Below are 21,560 nucleotides of genomic sequence, written 5' to 3' on the forward strand. Positions count from 1 at the left end.
GACATAAATGCAATGTTTAGGTATTATTATTATTTTTATTACTATTATTTTGATTTATGCCTTAGTTTTAGTTTGTACTGTTTTTAGTACCTTTTTTAAAGTAATGTGAAATAGATTTTTGTATTTTTATTTATTTATTTATTGATATATTTGTATTTGCATTTTGAATGCAATTAGGCAATTAAATACATTAAATGGGTTTAGTTTTCACGGTTATTAATGTATGCAATTTCAGCAATAAAAATTAAAATTTTTCTAAAAAGAAAACAAATTAGTTGTTTAATTTAAGAGATCTATCTTATCTCTTGTATATTTAGTATTGCTCTTTAATAAAGAAAAATGACTTCTTATCCGATTACTCGATTAATCGATGGAATAATCTATAGAATACTCGATTACTAAAATAATCGATAGCTACAGCCCTAATATTTATGTTTTGCCTTATTTCTCTGAAAATAGATTCTTGAAAGATACTAGTGTTGGGCGATATGCTTTATAGTCATATAAATCTAGTGTCAGCCTGTGAGATCGCCGATACACAATATTATCATGCTAATTTATTTAATTATTTACTTACTTAGTTTCATAGCCGGAGAGTGGACCAACTCCAGGGGCTAAAAAGCAGCCTAATGTTATAAAATATTGTCATAAAATATCATGTCATTTGTATTTAACATGATAACAATTTAATAGAAACATTGTAAGTTGCTAATTATAATGCTTACATTTCCTCAGTTCCTCAGCAACGAGCAAAGAACATTTACATTATCAAAAAAGAACATTACTTCATTCTAGCCCGAGTTTATGCACTTTAAAAACACTCAACGGCCTCGAGTGTGATTGGTTATAACACTGTAAAAACATGGAAAAAGATATATGATGGAACAAATAAGCCCTAATATAAATTAGATAGCATTACTAGCATAATAATAATAATAATAATAATAATAATAATTGTCTTGCTATTGTCAAGGGCATCAGCCACAGGTTATATCTCAGACTATCGTTGATACACAATATCGGCACAACCCTAAAAGATACCATGATTTTTATAGTAAAAGAAGAACATTATCAACATGGTTGATTACGTGGCCTAATGGTTAGAAAGTCGGACTCGTAACCCAAAGGTTGCGGGTTCCAGTCTCGTTCCGGCAGGGATTGTAGGTGGGGGGAGTGAATGTACAGCGCTCTCTCCCACCTTCAATACCACGACTGAGGTGCCCTTGAGCAAGGCACCGAACCCCCAACTGCTCCCCGAGCGCCGCAGCATAAATGGCTGCCCACTGCTCCGGTACTGTGTGTGTGCACTTTGGATGGGTCAAATGCAGACACCACATGTCACGTCACTTTCACTTTACTATATTGCTGTACTTCCAATGACATATGCCTTCACAAGGGCTGGTTGCACCAGCTGTGCAAAAGTTAAAAGTTGTGGGCCTAAAGATGTAGTAATTTACAATTTATGCTCTAGTACATTTTTAAGCGTTGCACACTAGTTGAAATGTACACCACATATCAACTACATTTTTATGGAAGCCTCTTAAGCAGGAGTAACCAATGGGGAAAAAAATGGCAGACCGATTAAATTAAATCAATGAGCTCATGTTTCATCTAAATGTGTCACTACTTGACAAGTTTCAATACGCTCACACAAAATTAAAAATATGAAAATAACTATTTTAATTTCTATGGTTTGTTGTATTTGTTTTTGTTTTGGTCTGTAATTCATAATTTTAGATAAAATTAGATCTTATATATTTGATGTAAGCATTTTAGATAATGATTATTTACATAAGTTATTTAAAAAAATTTATCACCATTGGCAATTATGTGAGGTCTGAAACATCAAACATTATCAGATAAATGTTGAAATGTACAGCCTGTCAAAACTACTTGCAGTACATTTATAAATTTGAATGCTTGTTATTTTATCAGTAAGGGTAAATGTCATATTATGCGACTACACATTAATTTACTTACATTTCAGAATTTCAGTAATAAAGACTACATTTCTGTGTTAATTTTTATGCTGTAATTTTCTTTTAATGATATACATCTAAATCCTTGTTGTTTTGTTCATTGGATTTTTGCCTTTTACTGCATAGGACAATGTAGAATTTTACTACATAGGACATTGTAGAATTTTACTACATAGGACAGTGTAGGTCCCCACGAGCACTACAGCTCTTTGTCGGGAGCAACACACTACACAAAACTCTACATGGAGTATTAAAAACAAAAACAAAAAACTCTCTTTAAACTCTTTGAACTCTGACCTGTGAATTTGCATCACTTGAAGTCGCATGACCAATAGAAGAAAGCTGCAGGTTTGTAGCATTGCAGGAAAGTAAAGTAGATTATTAGTGCTGTCAAAATTAGCGTGTTAATGCATGCAATACATTTTTTCAGTTTAACGCGTTAAAAATATTTAACGCAGGGGCGGAGCTAGGGTTGGCCACCCCACTCACTTTTCAGACACGCACTGCAACTTCACCTCAGCGCTAGGCGCTAGTCAAATGAGTGTGAAAAGGTACAGGCGACGAGGAGATTCAGTAGAACAAGAGTGAACTGCCGTCAGATGAGATGTTGTCAGGCCATATGTCAGTAAAATATAATTTTCCTGTCTTGTCAGCCGTTATACTGTGCTCGTAGCACTGCTCTTCAAATGCAGCAGCACGCTGTGTATAATATAATATTAAAGTGTAAATGAAACTACGAGCATGCAATGTCGTAGTTATGTCGTCGGTTAAGTCATGAAGTTACCAAAAAGGCGATTAAAGATGCCTTAAAACTGTGCATGCATTTATATGAATCACATTTAAGAACATATCTCTGAAATGCAGTGGTTTTTAAAACTGTCCCGGAGGAACACTGTCCCTGCACTGTCTCCCTCATCTAACACACCCAATTCAACTCGTCAGCTCATTAGTAGAGACTTTAAGACCTGAAATGGGTCAGAAAAGGCAAAGAGTTGTGAGAAATGATGATGCTTGTCAGATCTGCGTGATGTTTAGCAGTGGCAACTCTTAAAGCAGCAACCCAGCTGCTGTGATGTCTGTTCATCAAAGAACAAAAGAAAAAAAAAAGAGGAAATCAATAACTTTTGTAGCTTTAAGGATTCATCAATATTTAATTTAGAATTTAGTGTTTGATAACTTCATTCAATTTCTGAATATTTCCTACTTGCTGAAGGGCACAGGTAAATATGACATTTATTATAGGGTTTATGTGTAGACTTATATTAAAGGTTTTGCTTTAAAGTCTAATAAATGTTCAAATTGAACATAATAAATAAATGTTCAGCTCTCAATTATACTGTAATGTTGAATGGCTACAGTCAATGGTTAAATATTAGGGGGGAAAAGTTTCCTAGAGACATCATGCAATCTGAGCAGCTCTGGTCTCGAAGAACCAAAACTATCACCCAGATACCATTTGGAATTTTTTTGTCAACTTTAAATGTAGGTAAATTTGGGGCTTTCTTGAGAGATAAGCTATCTAAGGTTAGGTTTGCATTAAATCAGGATATTGCATCTGAGATTATACAGTTCCATGATATGAGTCTGCATTTATTGCTGTTAACTCTTAATTTTAAAACAAAGACATGGAACTTTAGAATAGCTACTCAAACACAAGGAGCCTACCTACTTTGCTTATCACTCACTACATTGTAATTGTCTTTTAATTACTGGTATAGAAATGTTGATCTACTTTGTTTAATGTAACTACATCGCTTATATCCTTGATAGTAATGCCACATCTTTAGTTAAGAACATTGTGGGAAGACTGCATGGTTTTCTAACTGCAGGCTAATATTTGTGAATGAAATCTGAAGACATACCTTTTTGTTATCATGTTGACATTGTCTGATTCGGTCTGATATCCTACAATCTAAGATTTGGTCAAAAACATGGTTGAAACATGAGGAGCCGAATTCCACTGAGGCCTAAGACAACAGGATGGTCATAAATCAGATCCTAGCACTAGCCAGTCTGAAGCAAGCCTAGCCAACTCTTTCACAGAACAGCTTTCAACATTAACACAAAAGGAACACACTGATCATAACAACTCAGGAAGGAGATTGTCAATTTTAGGGCAAGTAATCAAGATTAAATGGTCAAAGAGATGACAGCATGACCCTCACGTGATAGTAAACACAATCATGAGCTCTGTATGTAATATCCATTGCAGAATTGACGTTATACGGCTCGTTCAGTGAATCGCTGGCCGTCTCAGTGATCAGCCGTAAAACAGTGATTCTGTCCAAATTCCCTTTAAAATCTTAAATGATTCCCTTTGAGCTAAATTGACCTGTTTCCGTTACAACATTATACCTATTATTCTTATGACTATTTCTGTTAATTGACCATGTGGGCAAAGTTAACGTGTATTGAATCTCGAATGGTTAAATATCAGATTATATATTGGTCTGTCACCAGTGTATACAAATGTATTTTTTTTTCTCTTCATCTATATTCAGCTTTGAGAGTACTGTGCAGATCAGTAAATTGCAGGATCTGGTGAACCGTAGTAAGATGGCTCGCTGTAGAGGGAGATTTGTCTGTCCAGTCATCCTCTACAATGGAAAGGTAATTATCTTGCCACAAGCAAATGAGAAAATTTTCAGTGAACAATTTGCCACATAGTAGTTTTTTGGACCGCCAGATGCTTTCTATTGGCGTTTCATTTTTTGTAATAGACTGCTATGTTATAGTTGTAGGACATGCCCCCTGTTAGGCATTTGGTTATTGATCTGTTATTGGTTTATTGATAGTAGACAAATCATAGTGTCAATAACAGATTTAATTTTTTCTTGTGAAATCTGGCTGTCGGGATCTTTAGTACTGAAGTGTAGAGTTCTGGACTATCAGCCTTTGACTTTGAAGGTTGGTATAATTTACTAGGAACTTCTAACAAGCCAGACTCCTCTGTAGTTAGCATTGCCAAGGACCTGTGTTTCTGTTTTAGTTCTAGTAACCTTAAACTGTTTTTTTTTCTCCTTTATTGTAGCATGTGTGTCGATCATCCACTCTAGCAGGTTGGGGCGAACTTTATGGACGCACTGGATACAACTATATTTTTTCAGGTACACATTCATTGTTAGCTACTACGAGCTATATCAGCATCATAATGATGTATCAAAAGTTGACAAATATGAACTTGACACATGCTGCAAGATGCTGAAAATACCATGAGATGTCGTGCAACTGCCAAAGACATTTCTCCAACAATGGAAAAAATAGAGCAGACAGAATGTGCTCTGTTTGAGTGATTCCTTACAAGTTTACATTTCCAGAAGGGCAATAAAAAAACAATTGATCACTGTATAGCACTGAGTACTGTTTATACTCTTCATCTCACCACTGACATTGTGCATTTGTACATGACACTTAACTTGAGTCACTTTGTACTGCAAATATGGAAGCTCTCTTGAATATTGCAGTCTAGAGTTCATAAAGTAAAAACTGCTTATAGGTCTTGGTAGATTAGATATGGATTTCTTTACTAATAGACTGAAAATGTTGGAGTATTTGTCTTTTTTGTTTACTGGAAATGTTCCCTAACCTGCATCCATATGCCAACAAATAAATAGGGACAATTGCCGATAATGGAGTATAACCTCCCCCCTTAACTCCTGTCATAGAAGTCCTAGCCTTCCTTGCCATTTACTCCCATTTAAGTTTGTTATTCAGATGCCAGTGGGCTATCTGTGATGGTCCTGGTGTCATTAAAAGATTCAATTCATTTTAATTAAGTAACTCATTTGGGCAGTCAGTTAAAGCTATTGATCCACCACTGGTGAACTGGACAGAGTCATAGGTTTGTGGACTTATGTAAGCCTTGAGGCCAAAAGACATCCATGGTCAATGGGAAAAATCTGTTTTCTCATATAAATTCACACAAGACATATTGTGTTGAAGTTCCATTCTCCTCCTTTATTATCTTGTTTGCCTAGATGATTGGCTGTAGCAGTCACACTTCAGGATTATGAGATGGTAATATCAAACATGCTTGAAAATATTGCAGTGTTTGTGACATAGGCTCAGATCTAGTCACTGAAGCAGCTCAAACACCTTACTTGAGTGCTGTCTGGGTTTTTTGGCATAGACCTCAATTATCTGTCTCTGACAGCAAAACCCCAAAAAATTTCATGCAGTAAAGGCACAGCTTCCGTCACTTAAACCGAACTTTGAAAATATTACAAAGATAAAGACTTGTATGTATATACATTAGAACAGGGGTGTCCAATCTTGCTTGTAATGGGCCAATGTCCTGCAAAGTTTAGCTCCAACTTCCCCCAGCACACCTGCCTGAAAGTTTCTAGTAAGCCTGAAGACTGGTTCAGGTGTGTTTAATTAGGGTTGGAGCTAAATTCTGCAGGATGGTGGCCCTCCAGGAGCAGGATTGGATACCCCTGCGTTACAAGATAGAATGTATTGTTAATTTGTTAAACTACATCCATTGATTAATACCTTGACGAGATTATTGTAACATTTCTATTACATGGTCTGAACTTCTCAAGCTACAATCATTTAATAAGAGAGCTTAAACTGTGGGGCAGTGTAGATGTAGCTGTGAACATTACTTATTGGATTGCATTAGGTTTAATCTCAAACTATTGCAGGGGGTTCAGATGACACCTTTGGTGATGCTGAAGAGGTTCCGGAGGATGACTGTGCAGTTCGGTAAGATAAGCTGGCAAGGAGCACAATCTTACAAGGAGCCAAATGTTTCAATTATATAGACAGTTGTAAACATAGGTCAGTAGTTTAACAATGGTTCTTGGCATGCTCCTGTGAATTGTGACAGAACTGATTTTGTGTGTGTTTTGTAAGAAAATATTTGTCTTCTAATCATCTTTTTTTCTCTTATTCTGTTCTTTCTCTGTCACTCTACAGGAATAATGATTCACAGTTGTTTGATAAGGTTAGGGGCTCTGACATTAAGCTGTTGAAGTACTTGTCTGTATGCTACATCTGTGACCTCATGGTAGAGAATAAGAAGGTCAAGTTTGGCCTCAAGTGAGTGAACTTTCTGTTGCATTCATGTTAGAATTCTTTTGTTAAATATGACATGATGTTTAGTAAATTATGTGTCATAAATAATGATATTAAACTTTGGCTTTCACACCCAAAACCAGAGCCATTATCAGGATCCAAAATAAAGACCAGACAGTCTTTATTTTTTATTCTAAATTTGTTATACATTGATGTGCACCTTTTTCTTTTTGGCTTTGATTGTTGATGTACATACATGTGCGCCTACTCAGGGAAGTCTCTAAAGATTAACAACAATAGCTGGCTCCCAGATTTTGGACAGCTTTGTAGTTATCGTACTGCAGTTTTTATTTTTATTATGTATTTATTATGACATGACTGTGTTGACTTACATTTTGTTCATATGTCTCTTTCTGTCTTTACAATTTTGTGCTTCAGTGTGACTTCCTCAGAAAAGGTGGACAAGGCCCACCGTTATGCTGACTTTACCCTACTCTCTGTGCCTTATCCAGGTGTAGATCTTCTTAATGCTGATTTAATTTCAAGAAACAATTTCTGTTCTGTTCTACTTATTCTATGGTATAAGTAATTGTTACACTATAGTTGTAATTTAAGTTGTTTCATGTGATTTTTTTTTCAGGATGTGAATTCTTCAGGGAATATAAAGACAGAGATTACACAGCAGAAGGGCTTGTCTTCAACTGGAATCAGGTCCATACCAAGCACAAACAGAAAAAAATATTGCTTTATTAAAGTCACTTTCATATCTCTGCATATTAGGCTGGGTTGTTGTTTGGCCAGAGAGGTTTATCAGAAACCGTTTAATTAAGTGCATTTGATTTTTCACTGACCATCACTTTTGGTTGTGTGTGTTTAGGACTATGTGGATGCTCCTTTGACAATCCCTGATTTCTTTACAAGAAACCTCAACATCAAATGGAGTGAATATCAGGTACTCAGAGTCTCTCATGCATTTTATTTTAGATAGACAGGGGTTGACTGGGTTTAAGGAAATGGCACAAGCTGGATCTAAAAACTCTGGTTGGCTTTGCATTAAAAATGTGTTGAAGCAGGCTACACGACCGGCAAAATGTCTCCATCTTTTTAGATAATTTGAGCTTAAATTGGTAGCGTTTTTGTCAAATATAGTTTAGTAATTGATGTCAAGGCACAGACCTTACTGTTCTAAAGATATAATGTATAAGGATATATATATATATATATATATATATATATATATATATAAGTGGGAGAACTTGCACAATTGGTGGCTGACTAAATACTTTTTTTCCCCACTGTATAAATAAATAAATGTATTCCTGGTGTGAGAGTACTACATTGAACAGTAGCTTTTGGGTGTCTTCAAAATTAAATGAAAAATAATTATCACTGTTTATTAGTAGATACAATGAACAGTGATGGTTAATTCACTGACAAAGGTTAATAAAGAATGCTGGATGGTGATCAACAGACTCAGATTATGTGTGTATGTTTTTCAGTCATGGGACCTGGTGCAGCAGACTCAGAACTACCTGAAACTGCTTTTACACATCATCAACTCTGATGGTAAATTACTGCACTTTCACAAACATCTTTGCCAAACTATAGAACAGGTTTTACTTCTCTGTATAATTTTGGATAACTATTTGGAGTGTTGTGGCCTGCAGATGAGAACGGTTTACTGGTGCACTGTATATCAGGCTGGGACAGGACACCTCTCTTTGTATCCCTGCTCAGACTTTCGTTGTGGGCGGTAAGTATTCATTCCTCTGTCTCTCGTTACATATGTCCTCATTTTATATCTTTATTCACTCCACCATGCTAAATATCCTCATTTCTTTTCCCTCCCCTCTTTCCTTTCTTTACCTTTCTTTGTGATGAATTAATTTTGCATTTTTATAGGACCGTGCCATTCATGCCAGTCTAGAGCCGTCTGAGATCCTTTACCTGACTATCGCATATGACTGGTTTCTTTTTGGGTTAGTCTCATTCCTGTTTCACTTACACATCTACGTCTAGGAATGTACCAATATTAAAAGTTTATATTATAGCTGATAATTATTTTCATGTTATGGTAGATATTAAAAATGGTTATTTTCTCTAAAAATAAAAATGTATATAAAATAAATCACACATAGTAACATTTCAATGTAACATTACTAAATTACTGAACTTAACTCATTTTATGCATGAACACATTGGCTGTGCTATTATCAAATGCACACAACTAACACTTCAAGGAGCACTGATGTACCATAAGAGAGCTATTCATTAACACTAGAACTACTGGAATTATATAACTACTAGAATGGCCATAGCGGTCATTCTTACCATTCATACTAGACTGAATTGAATGCCATTTTTGTTCAATCATATTTATATTTGAAGCTTCTTTTGAGGTTTTACAATGAAGCTTTGAATGTCTGTCATCATATTTTATGAAGTCATCACCATAAAAAAAAAGATATTTTTTTAAATATATAATTGTGTAAGAGCTACTAGACCACTCCTGAATGTGCTTGTCTCGCTTTGTGTCTGGCAAGCAGGAGAGAAAAGGTTTTTCTCCGCAGTGAAAATGTTGTATTTGAAAGTCTAAATGCCAACAAATATTTCCAAAATGCCATGTTTTATATTTAGATAAAACATGTTGTGTTTTGGAAATGATTACATATATCTTTTTTCAATACATTTTGAGTTTTATACGTTACAACGTTCTGGAGTTATTTGAAATGTTTGGATCACACGAATAGGAAACAATTCTATGCAGCCACCACTGGAATCATAATCCATGATTAAATGGATCCGTTATGATATTATAGGTAATAATAAACATTGTCACTGTCGCAAAAAAAAAAGAAGCCTAATTTGTTTTATTTCACAATATCAGTCTTGTCAGGGGTCAAATTAGCCTATATGCATTAGTTATAGCATTACACTAACATAATAATAATAATAATGGCTATTTTGTCATAACATATACATATTATTGATAACAGCCAGGCTACATGGAACTGTGGCAGATTGAATGACAGCTGTTGTCGAATTGGAGGTGTCCACCCAGCTTTTTTTTTTACGGACGGGAATTTTAGCTTAGCAATAGAATACAAAAACAACTAAAGTTACTAGGCAACAGTGACGTGCATCTTCAACCGCGGGATAAAGTTGCAAAAGCTGAAATTATATGCCGTCTGTAATGTGTACAGTCAATTTATACGCTTTGGCCATTGAAGGTAAATATACTCAGACCTCTTTTGTGTTTTGTAATTTTAATACAATAACAGTGTTAGAATAAAATATACACACATTTAAGAAAAGTCAGACTATTATAGTTATATGGGTCTTATTTCAACAAAATTATTACATTGCAAAATTTTAAAACGGTCAAAATGACTGCCTTAGTAGTTCTATTCTCATTCATCCCTTGGCACTTATTTGCCTGGCACATGTAGCCCAAGAAGTATGTCACCAGCAGTGTGCCATGTGACTTTGTAAACGACATGATAGCTTTTGTAGGAAACCCAGAAAGCTAATACTTTCCGTACCCACTGTATATAGCCCTGGTCGCAAGAGAGCTCGCAAGATTTAACATCGATATTGCGGCCCTGTGTAAAACTCACCTAGCCAGCGAAGGTCAGCTCACAGAAACAGGAGGCGGTTACACGTTCTTCTGGTGTGGACGCAGCAGTGACGAACGTCGTGAATCTGGAGTTGACTTTGCGGTTAAGAATGATCTTGTCTGCAAACTTGCCAGTCTTCCTAAGGGTGTGAACGACCGACTCATGACACTGTATCTCCCACTACCGAGTGGAAAGCAAGCCACACTGATCAGCGCCTACGCACCCACAATGACGAATTTGGATGAAGTAATGGACAAGTTTTATGAGGATCTCGATGCCCTACTCTCATCCGTGAAGCACACTGACAGGCTGATTCTACTTGGCTACTTCAACGCGAGAGTAGGGCCGATCACTCTGCCTGGGATGGCGTCATTGGAAAAAATGGAATCGGCAAATGTAACAGCAATGGCCTACTTCTACTGAAGACATGTGTGGCTCATGATCTGATCATCATCAATACCATTTTCCACCTGCCCACTTGCAAAAAGACGTCCTGGATGCACCCACGCTCCAAGCACTGGCATCTTATTGATTATGTCATTGTACGGAGGAAAGACAGACAGGATGTAAGGGGTGACCAAGGCCATGCCGAGTGCTGACTGTTGGACTGACCACAGACTCATCATCTCCAAATTAAGCCTTTACATCAAGCCAAAGAGACGTCCGCAGGGAAACAAAGAAGAGATCAAGGCCCTACTTGCTGAAAAGTACCGCCTTCACCATGCTCATCAGAGCGACCCGTCGTCAACAGTTAAGAAAAATACCTTCAATAACACTCGCAGGACCATACAGAGCAAGCTTCGCAAGATGCAAGACTCCTGGAGTGCCAAAGCAGATGAAATCCAGAAGTCTGCTGATAGAAACGTTGCCAAACTGTTCTATGAAGCCCTCAGATCCTTGTATGGACCTCAGCCCTCAGGGAGCTCCCCTATACTGGACTCAGATGGTGTAACTCTCATTACTGAGAAGACTCTGATTCTACAGCATTGGGCTGAGCACTTCCAATCCATACTGAACCGCCCATCTTCCATCAATAATGAGGCGAGTGACAGAATGCCCCAGGCGGATATCAACTACAGCCTGGATGTCCCACCATCAGAGACTGAAACCTTACAGGCCATCAGCCAGATGTCTAGTGGCAAGGCCCCAGGATCTGACACGATCCCAGCGGAAGTCTATAAGGCTGGTGGTGCAGTGCTTGTGGACAAACTCACTCAGCTGTTCCAGTCCTTCTGGAATCAAGGATCCATTCCTCAGGAACTGAAAGGCGCGTCCATTGTACCCCTCTATAAGAGGAAAGGAAATCGACAAGTCTGCGATAATCATAGAGGAATATCACTGCTTTCCATCGCTGGCAAGATCCTTGCACGAGTGTTGCTGAATCGCCTGACTGACCACCTGGAACAGGGTCTACTACCCGAGACACAGTGCGGCTTCTGTAAAGAGGGTGGCACGGTGGACATGATCTTCGCAGCCCGACAGCTCCAGGAGAAGTGTCAAGAGCAGAATCGTGAACTGTGCACCATCTTCATGGATCTCACCAAGGCTTTTAACAATGTCAGTCGCGACGGTCTGTGGTGCATTATGTCGACGTTTGGGTGCCCTGACAGATTCATTCTGATGGTACGTCAGTTCCACGACGGCATGACAGCTCGTGTTCTGGATGACGGAAAAGCTTCAGGGGCCTTTCCCGTCACAAACGGCGTCAAGCAAGGGTGCGTGTTGTCACCGACCTTGTACAGCATGATGTTTTCAGCCATGCTGTCAGACGCCTTTCAGAACAGTTCCTTGGGAGTCAGCCTGAGATATAGGACAGATGGGAAAATGTTCAACCTGCGAAGACTCCAGGCTGTCACCAAGATAAAGGAGACTGTGCTACGAGACCACCTTTTTGCTGACGACTGTGCCCTGAATGCTGGATCAGAGCAGGAAATGCAAGCAGCATGGACAAATTCACAGCAGCATGCGACAACTTCGGCCTCCTTATTATTAACACAAAGAAAACCGAAGTGATGCACCAGCCAGCTCCGAAAGCCCAATACCAAGAGCCCACCATCACAGTGAAGGGACAAAAGCTGCAAGCAGTGGACCTATTTACATACCTTGGTAGCACCCTCTCCCGCGCAGTGACAATTGACATCAAGGTCAACTGCAGAATTGCCAAGGCAAGCTCTGCATTCGGCGGACTGCGGACCAACGTGTGGGACCGCCGTGGAATAAGCCTTGCTACAAAGCTTAAAGTCTACCGGGCAGTAGTGCTGACTACCCTGATGTATGCCAGTGAGACTTGGACTGTATACAGGAGGTACGCTAGGCAATTGAACCACTTCCACACGACTTGCCTCTGCAGACTTCTGAGGATCAGGTGGCAGGACATGCCCGGCATGCGGCAGATCATTCCGTGCCCGTATCGGCCTTACCAGCCAACTGCAGACACACCGTGGACAGCCTACAACCCGTTAGATGTCTAGGTCCTCTTCGAAAACGATGGATGAACATCAAAAAAAAAAATAATCGTATTAAATATAAATATATACAGGGAAATATATACAAGTCAGTAAAAAAAAATCCCCCCGGGTGATGCTACCCCACCAACCACCAACAGAGCATATAAAATACCAAAAAATTAAATAATTTTTAAGTAAAATGCTGCAACATGACAATACAAACAACAATAAAATCAGAAATGGACTTTAACTGTCAGCGCTCCCGCTTAATAGAGGGGGGGGGGGGTAATGAGGAAAAAAAAATAACTTAAATGATTTTAGCAAATGGCTGCAATATAACAAAGAGTGAAAAATTTAAGGGGGTCTGAATACTTTCCGTACCCACTGTATATATATATATATATATATATATATATATATATATATATATATAGAGAGAGAGAGAGAGAGAGAGATATGTATGTTGTTGTTAACTTTACTTTATGTTCTATAACATAAATATACAAATGTTTGCTAAAGGTAGTCTGAAGGGTGAAAAAAGAAAAATATGAAGTTTGATCTGCCATCATTAGGCAACAACAAAAAAAATAATATTCTCATTCTCTTAATTTTTAATTTTTGTCCTTTTCCATAGTCACATGTTGCCTGATCGGCTCTCTAAGGGGGAGGAGGTGAGACCATATATTTAATATCTATGCCAAGAATATGTGTTACTTATGAATGGAATACAGTTTATGTGCTTTAAATAGTAATTATTATTTAGTGTGCACATCCCAACCAGATTGTTCATGTTGTCTGCCTGGCTCAGCCTTGAATAGAGGATGATTTGTATGTTTATTGCACATAAAATGTTTTATATAAAATCAGTTTTATTTTTGATATTCTCTCTCCTAGATTTTCTTTTTCTGCTTCAATTTTCTGAAGCATATTGTTTGTGACACATTTTCAGTCATAAAAAAACAAAGGTAAGCTATCTTATGATTTTAAATACAAGAATCATCTTTGTGTCTCATGAGTATGTGTAGAATATAATAATTTGATAGTCTTTGAACCCAGTTAGTATCAAGAAGCTTTTTTTTTATTTAAGCTTTTCTCTGTTATTTTAAACATGCTAAAATTTAGCTTATGAAAATGTTTTAATTGCTGGTAGACATTAACCTGTCCTGTTTTTTTGTGCAGCCATATGTGGTTGTTTTCAAGGGTGTGATTTATTTTATTTATTAATTTTTTTATGGTGCAATAACCGTTTAACAAAAGTCAATTCTTATCTTGATTTTGAAGAGTATACTGAAGCAAATGATACCCAGTGTTCCTATTTTGGCCATGTTAAGCTGCAGCCATTTTTAATTTAGCATTATATTCTGTTACAGAGCCATTGGTTGACTTATTTGATTCGTGTAGGTCTCTGTAAATTGTGTGGGGTGGGGGGATCATCCACTGGAAATATGTTACATCCGAGCAAATGGTTTTATATACTGCAGAGGTTCTTTTGCCTCAAGAACCAGTGGTGTTGGTTAAACCTTTTATAAACTACTAAAGATTGCATAAAGTACTTTTGCCAACTATTTTTTTTTTTTTAAATCCCATCAAAAACATTCTTTTCAATCCCTAGATCAGTCATTTTAAAAAGATAAACTTTTAATTTGGCATTAAAGCATTTAGGCCTGTAACTTCTCAAGTGTTTGTCACAGACTCAGCCTTATACTGTATCATTGGAATTCCAGGCCTTTGTCACTGTACATCTCGATTATAGGCCTTCTCACTCTGAACAACTTTGTGTTGACAGAAATGTTTTCTGAGGCAATCAGTTTTTTTTTTTTTTTTGCAATTGAACTTTGAATTCGCCGTGACTTCTACATGACCATCAGTCATTATATAAGCATTGCCTAATGACCCCAAGCATCTATAACATATGAACAAAATACCCAGTTTTCACAAAAATTCATGTGTGCACCAGCTTGATTTTGGAAAAGGGCTTATTGTTCCTCTCAATCTGTCTGTATCTCTGAATCAAATGGCAGTATGGATTTATTTTTCTGTGATTCAAGTTTTCACCATTTTAGATTGGATAAATTAAAATAAGAATCTAATTCCTTACAGATCATTTGTTTGATTGGTATGACATTTTGTATGTATTATCTAGAGACAAACACAAAGTTTTGATTCATCAAATCATTTACAGTTCCAATTAAATTCTAGTTAATTTATTTTACTCAAAAATTCACCAAATTCCACTAATAGGACAAGCTGTAAGTTCAACATCTTCATAGGTTCTGTGATGGTTTCATACTTTCATTGAGAAAAGTTTGATATAATAAATTTGGTGACAAATGTATTTTGTTCTGCTAAATTTCTCAGTGCTGTTGGACCCAGATATTTGCAGATTTGGACTGTATTAATGTCTGTTTCTTTTTTATTATTATGATTACTGTAACAGAAGAAAAAATTCTCAGTTCAAAGATGCTGACTTCACAGTTGATGACCTCTGCCAATTAAGTAAGTTCTGTTTTTTCTCTCTCTAAATTTCTGCCATTTTTTAGAATGAACTTTCATTAAAATTAGTGATTCAGTGAATATTCTGACTACAGTAGTCAAGCAGCAGATCTCAAACCTTTATGCTAATGATTTCTTTCTTTCTCTGTCTCTGTCAGAGTCCAGAGATCGGGGTAGTGTGACGAGTTTGAGCAGTGATTTCTCTCTCATCACAGAAGATACATCTGTTCCCTCCAGTCTACATGCAGAAGCCACAGACTTGACTACCAGTGGACCACAGGCTTCTAATGGGTAAGGCTTACAAAATAAGAAGTAAACGGGCACCTTTAATTGCACCTGTGTAAGACAAGTACATGTTACTGGCAGGATTAGTCAGTTAGCCAGACAGAGACTAACCAGTCCCAATGGCCAATCATAAGATATACGTGACCTGTCCTCTGTAGGAACAGCACTCAGATACTGTCAACATGTATATATCTAGCCACAGAAAGGGGAAAAATATATTAGCGTACCATGTCATTATTTTCTTTTCTTGTTCACATTTAATATGTGAATAAAAGTTTTTTCACTTGACAATTGCTGCTTTGAATGTTGTTGACTTATTTAGTGTTTATCACAGGAGGAAAGGCATGCCGTTGTCTTCTCATTCTGTGCATGGGAACCGACCGCTTGCTTCAGAGGAGCGAATGCCTAATATAATCACTGAGGCCAGTCCTCTGGGGTCTTTTAAGTCCTCAAGCTCCTCCTCATCCAACCACTCAGATCAAAATGTTACACGGACAGGAAGTACCCCATTAGCTGTACCAGGAAGGAGGTGATTACTTGCAAAGTTTATTTTGTAGTGCTTTTGTCTGTTTTTTTCTTGCTCTAATACTTTGAATCTCTCTCTGAATCTAAGGCCAAGAGTGGAATATGCTCGGTCAGGCTCCTCGCTGTCCACAGATTATGGCAGTTGGCAGATTGTCTCAGGATGTGGGAGCATCCATGATCTTCCCCCAGTGCCCTCAGAGTCTCCTCTGCCATTCAGCTTCCAGGATGAGGGTCCCAGCGGACGAATGTGAGTCTCATACACAATCCAACTCCACCTAAACTCATTCACTGTATTCTTGTAATTTAACAATAAAGTTGTAAAATTGAGACTGAATGAGTAATATTGTTTTTACAATAGTCATGATTATCACAATAGGAATAGGGTGCATTCATGGAATAGGCAGCAGCTTCATCATTGCAACATGTGAAGAATTTTGTTGAATCCAAAAACTAAGAGACCAAAAAATTATTGTTTTTCCATCAGCACCATGCTATTATTAGTATTCACACATGTCAGTCATTATGTAGGGAACTGATTTTATTCCAGAGAAAGAACCAGACAGACATTCCAGAAATTGCCCTTTTGTGCAATCCTAAATGGAACCAGTTGTCGCCATTTCATTTGAGTTTTACTTACTTTATAACTTATTTCTCATATTTTGATCTGATTTTTGAAATATTACTTTTTTAAAACCAGAAATACATCTGCTATGTTCATTTATGATATTGTAAGGTCTAAAGACGTGAAGAATTTTTTAATATATATGTATTGAGCTGTGTTTGAGGAAGGCACAAAATATTTGGTGATTTAAGTGAAGGGAGAGAATATGACGACAAATGCATTTTTTGGTCTTTTTTTTCTTCTCCTTTATTTTTAGGTGCACATTTGTACCTGACAGGCAAGTGAGGTTGGAGGCAGTGAGGGAATTGTTCCTTGCAGCCTATAGCTCTACAGTAGGACTCAAGTCATCGTCTCCAAGCTCCTCCGGTGCCATCTCAGGCCTGCTGGAGCAGTTTGCCCGTGGGGTCGGCCTTCGTGGCACTAATGCCATTATCTGATACATTTCACTCAACTTTTACACACCCTCAGGACTTTTCAGGTCATCTTTTTTTTCCTCCTCTGCATCTTGATGTTGCACCATATCTACCACATCAGGAGTACCTAATTTATTGGTGAAGCTGCACAGTGTATTTCATCCCCTCGTCCATCTCTCAGCCTCTAGCAGCTCCTCTCTTCTCTTCTCACTCTTATAGTCTACTCTCACTTATTCCAGTGCAATTCTCTTCCTGCAAAAAAAGAAGAGTGCCAAATCTAAATACAGGGCTACATTAAACTGACTGTTTTTTCTTTTACTTTATGAAAATGTTGTTCTCTACAGACCAAATAATACAGTACGTCCATTTATTTTCTAATTTAGATTTTAATTTGTGCTGTCTTTCGTCTTTCTTTTACTTTTTTTTGCATGTTGCACATTTATACTGTAATAGGGAAGAATAGAGAGGGGCAGGAAAGGGAAAATTATCTCAATCTCAAAAATGAAAAATGCTTAAAATTATACTTTTAACAAAAAGGTGATTATAATAGAGGAAAAATGATTTATTCACCCATTTTAATGGCTTGTTTTATTTTAGTTGCTGACTGTCTTACACACTTAAAAGACATTGCTCTTGAAATTATTGTAGTGATTGACTGCTTTTTAGACCTTCAGGATTTGAATTAAGCCTAAAGACAGTCAGTTGTTTTGTGGTAGTTTTAGAAATGGAAACGGTTTGGGCAGTGGTAATGTAAGACAATGTCATTGTTCTTTTAAATGAACATTTTTTTGAATTATTTAATGAGTGTGTGTTATGAATTTAATTCACTTTTGTTGTCTCTAGATTATTTTTAAACTGCAGTACTCAAGTACACAAAATTGTAAAGATTCATTTAATCAGAGCTAATCTATGCAGAACAGCAATCCATGTCCTGCACTCACTTTTTCCTAAGTCAAGTCGTTTTTGTTATTAGACAAGTTTTTTTTTCCTGAATGATTTGGGGTAAATGCCTCAGAATAACTGATTTGCCTTAGGAGTAGATATTGATGAATGGCTATAAGGTTGCACTTGAATTCAAGGATTGAAAACATGGAATTAGTAGTGTTTTGGACATAAAACCATTGTGGCCTCGTTACCTCAGGGCCTTTTATTGTGCCTTTTGTTCTTAAGGAGATACAATTCTGTTTTCATGCACAGCTGTATTATTTTGCTTTTAGATTTAAAACCATGCCTTGCTATATATCTGTTTCTCTTTTTGTTAGCTTATGACAGAACCAATGTCCGTTTGTACTGTAGCAGCTTCCAGTGTTGGGCAAAATTCAGACTTAAATTCAGACTATACAAACTCCTTGTCAATTCATGTGTGATTTTTGGAATCAAGCACAACAGTGGCAGATCTGTTAACAAGTACATTTAATAGGCTGTAACATCCTGGTAATAATTTTACAAAAGTGGTTCAAAGATATAATTAAATATGCTTACAATAAAATTGCCTATAACTCATTTATACAGTAGGTGGCACTGTTACCAAGTTGACAATTTTAGGGTATGGTTACATGCAAAGTTTCATGTCAGTGTCCCAAAGCATTGCTTTACATGCTTTTTTGACATCTTGCCATAAAATTGTTGGTGTGTTATGTGAGAACAGTTTATTCAAAAAGCCTGAATGGTCATGAGAACGGTTTGATGCATCAAAAAGCTTTTATAAATTTTGGTCAGCATGGTCTAAAGATTGAATGATGGTCTGAGCCAAATTGAATGAAGATCTCATAAACGTCTTAGGAGGAGTTTGATGATAAACAGAAGAAAAAAAATCTAACGGGCTAATGTTGATTTGGATTACCTCAGAGCCACTGTAGAAAATGGAAACAGCTAGGGGTGATATAGAATTGGAGGAAGACCCAAACACGCTCTATTAAACTAAGCAAAAAGAAACCCAGTGTTTCTACCCCAAAAAAAAATCTAACGGGCTAATGTTGATTTGGATTACCTCAGAGCCACTGTAGAAAATGGAAACAGCTAGGGGTGATATAGAATTGGAGGAAGACCCAAACACGCTCTATTAAACTAAGCAAAAAGAAACCCAGTGTTTAGAGATCATCATGCCTCTACACTGTTAGTCTACCACCTAAAATTGGTTCTGCTAAAAATTAATTTTCTTTTATTTTGATAAGTATGGGTTAGTCAAGTAATTCCCCCGGTTCCCTCGACAAAAGCCAGTAGGAAATTTCCATTGCCTTTTGGATCAGAGATCATCATGCCTCTACACTGTTAGTCTACCACCTAAAATTGGTTCTGCTAAAAATTAATTTTCTTTTATTTTGATAAGTATGGGTTAGTCAAGTAATTCCCCCGCTTCCCTCGACAAAAGCCAGTAGGAAATTTCCATTGCCTTTTGGATTATTGCAGAAAATAATTTCTGCAACCAACAAAAGTTTGATTCTTACATCTTTTGCAATCACAATATTCCTCAGAAATGAAAACAACTTTTATGATTTATACATTTTAAAAGCTGAATGCAATTGCCAGATGTAAATACCAAAAGTTTGGCTATAAATAAAGCACCATTTTCATATGAATTAAATGTCATCACCACTAAGCTTCTGACAAATATTCCAGTATTTATTCAAAATGTAAAAGTTTAAAAGTTTGAGCTAAAATAGTTTACAAGGGCTAAAAAGAACATTATTTTTTGTATTTGGTGTAATGAAATGTGTTTGTGGTTTAAGGTAAAAAAAAACATTATTTTCCACATACTGTACATTATTGTTTCTCCTCTATGCCCCGCCTTTCTGAAACGAGTTGATTTTTACAAAACTCATCGGTCTGAAAAAGCGAGGTGTGCTGTGATTGGCCAGCTATCCAGTGTGTTGTGATTGGCCAAATACCTCAAGCGTGAGACGGAAATGTTACGCCCCTCACCATACTGTTGATGCCGTCTCCCGGAGCGACAAGGCAAAAAACATGAAAACCCATTATAAACGAGGCATTTGTTGCATCCAGTGGGGACATAATTACGGATTATAATGACTTTTTACGTGTTGCGTTGCATCGCGCCGTGTAAACAAAACCATGTCTGCATTTGTGATCAGAAATGACAAACAAGCACTAACGTTACTCTACACTGCTGAAAATTTGCGTTTGAATCATCAGTGTCAAATCCTTTAAATGAAAACGTACTTACAGACTGTAAGTCAGAACTGCCGGCGGCTGGCCAGTGTGAGCTGAGCAGCACTAAGTTGATGTATTTCCTCAGCGACCAGCACAGATCAGCTCTAGGCATGACGAAGCGGATATCGTCCTCTTTTGGAAGACCAAACAAAGTAGTTTCGCTTTCACAACGCAGCACACAGCACCTTCACGACAGCAAAAATACTACAGCGAGAATAAAAGTTACGCCTTCTTTCTTTGCGTGAACATTTGGGCGGTGTTATGCAAATCGTGTTAGAACGGCGTGTTAGAACGAGCCGTTTTAGGTAGGTGTGGTTAACTCTTACCTTTTATAAAGAATATCTCTTTGGATTTGAGACTATAGTCTTTGTAACTTCACAGATCTTCTTTATGCACCAAGAGCTTGTAATACTCCAAAGAGAAAGAAAAAATTGAAATCGCATCATATGACCCCTTTAAGACTGATTTAAAGCAGCACTATGTAACTTTTTCTGTGTTCAAAATTAGCTAAATGTATATAATGAGCGAGTACATCATGAATTCATCTTCCAAACCGCGTTTTTGTCTTATTCCGAATCACTACAGTACACTTATAATATATTTGGACTATTGTAGCCTGGTCGGGTCGTCACCGCTGCGGAGTAACACATACCTGCGTGAATCGCCATAGACATAAACTTAGAGAAGTAGCTCCGGTTGGAATGTTCGTCCGCGGGATGTGTGCAGTTTTGTTTATTAACCGCTAGAGCGCCAAAAGTTACATAGTGCTGCTTTAAGGTGATGAGTCCTTGGGTAACTTCTGGTCTTTGAACACTTCAAAATGAAAGTCTTAAAATGGCCCTTTCTAAACTGTAATTGATCCATTATGATGGAAATAACAATGAAAAATTTAAAATCGTTTGTAGTACAATTATGATCAATATAAAAAAACTGTCATTTTTAATAGGCTATGTGGTGCAACAATCCTAGACTGCATTCTTATTTGCATC

General features: G+C 37.2%; 1 protein-coding gene across 2 annotated transcripts in view; it reads left to right on the plus strand.

Moving 5' to 3' along the window:
• Nucleotides 1–18,929, plus strand: part of LOC107569464 (myotubularin-related protein 14-like) — a 28,078-nt gene extending 9,149 nt beyond the window's left edge. The window contains exons 3-19 of one of the 2 annotated variants that reach the window (XM_016255565.1): nt 4,481–4,589; nt 5,011–5,086; nt 6,626–6,686; nt 6,900–7,022; nt 7,437–7,510; nt 7,639–7,709; nt 7,876–7,950; nt 8,498–8,564; nt 8,666–8,751; nt 8,901–8,977; nt 13,697–13,733; nt 13,957–14,027; nt 15,500–15,558; nt 15,771–15,846; nt 16,175–16,369; nt 16,454–16,612; nt 17,244–18,929. In XM_016255565.1, the coding sequence (XP_016111051.1) occupies nt 4,481–4,589; nt 5,011–5,086; nt 6,626–6,686; nt 6,900–7,022; nt 7,437–7,510; nt 7,639–7,709; nt 7,876–7,950; nt 8,498–8,564; nt 8,666–8,751; nt 8,901–8,977; nt 13,697–13,733; nt 13,957–14,027; nt 15,500–15,558; nt 15,771–15,846; nt 16,175–16,369; nt 16,454–16,612; nt 17,244–17,424 (1,597 nt within the window). In that variant the 3' untranslated portion in view covers nt 17,425–18,929. Of the gene's footprint in view, nt 1–4,480; nt 4,590–5,010; nt 5,087–6,625; nt 6,687–6,899; nt 7,023–7,436; nt 7,511–7,638; nt 7,710–7,875; nt 7,951–8,497; nt 8,565–8,665; nt 8,752–8,900; nt 8,978–13,696; nt 13,734–13,956; nt 14,028–15,499; nt 15,559–15,713; nt 15,847–16,174; nt 16,370–16,453; nt 16,613–17,243 lie in introns of both variants that reach the window. The other variant, XM_016255563.1, reaches the window with a different exon arrangement.
• Nucleotides 18,930–21,560: the final 2,631 nt, after the last annotated feature.

The sequence above is a fragment of the Sinocyclocheilus grahami genome, unplaced genomic scaffold, assembly GCF_001515645.1.
Source record: "Sinocyclocheilus grahami isolate Dianchi unplaced genomic scaffold, SAMN03320097.WGS_v1.1 scaffold1347.1, whole genome shotgun sequence".
NCBI classification, from domain to species: Eukaryota; Metazoa; Chordata; class Actinopteri; order Cypriniformes; family Cyprinidae; genus Sinocyclocheilus; species Sinocyclocheilus grahami.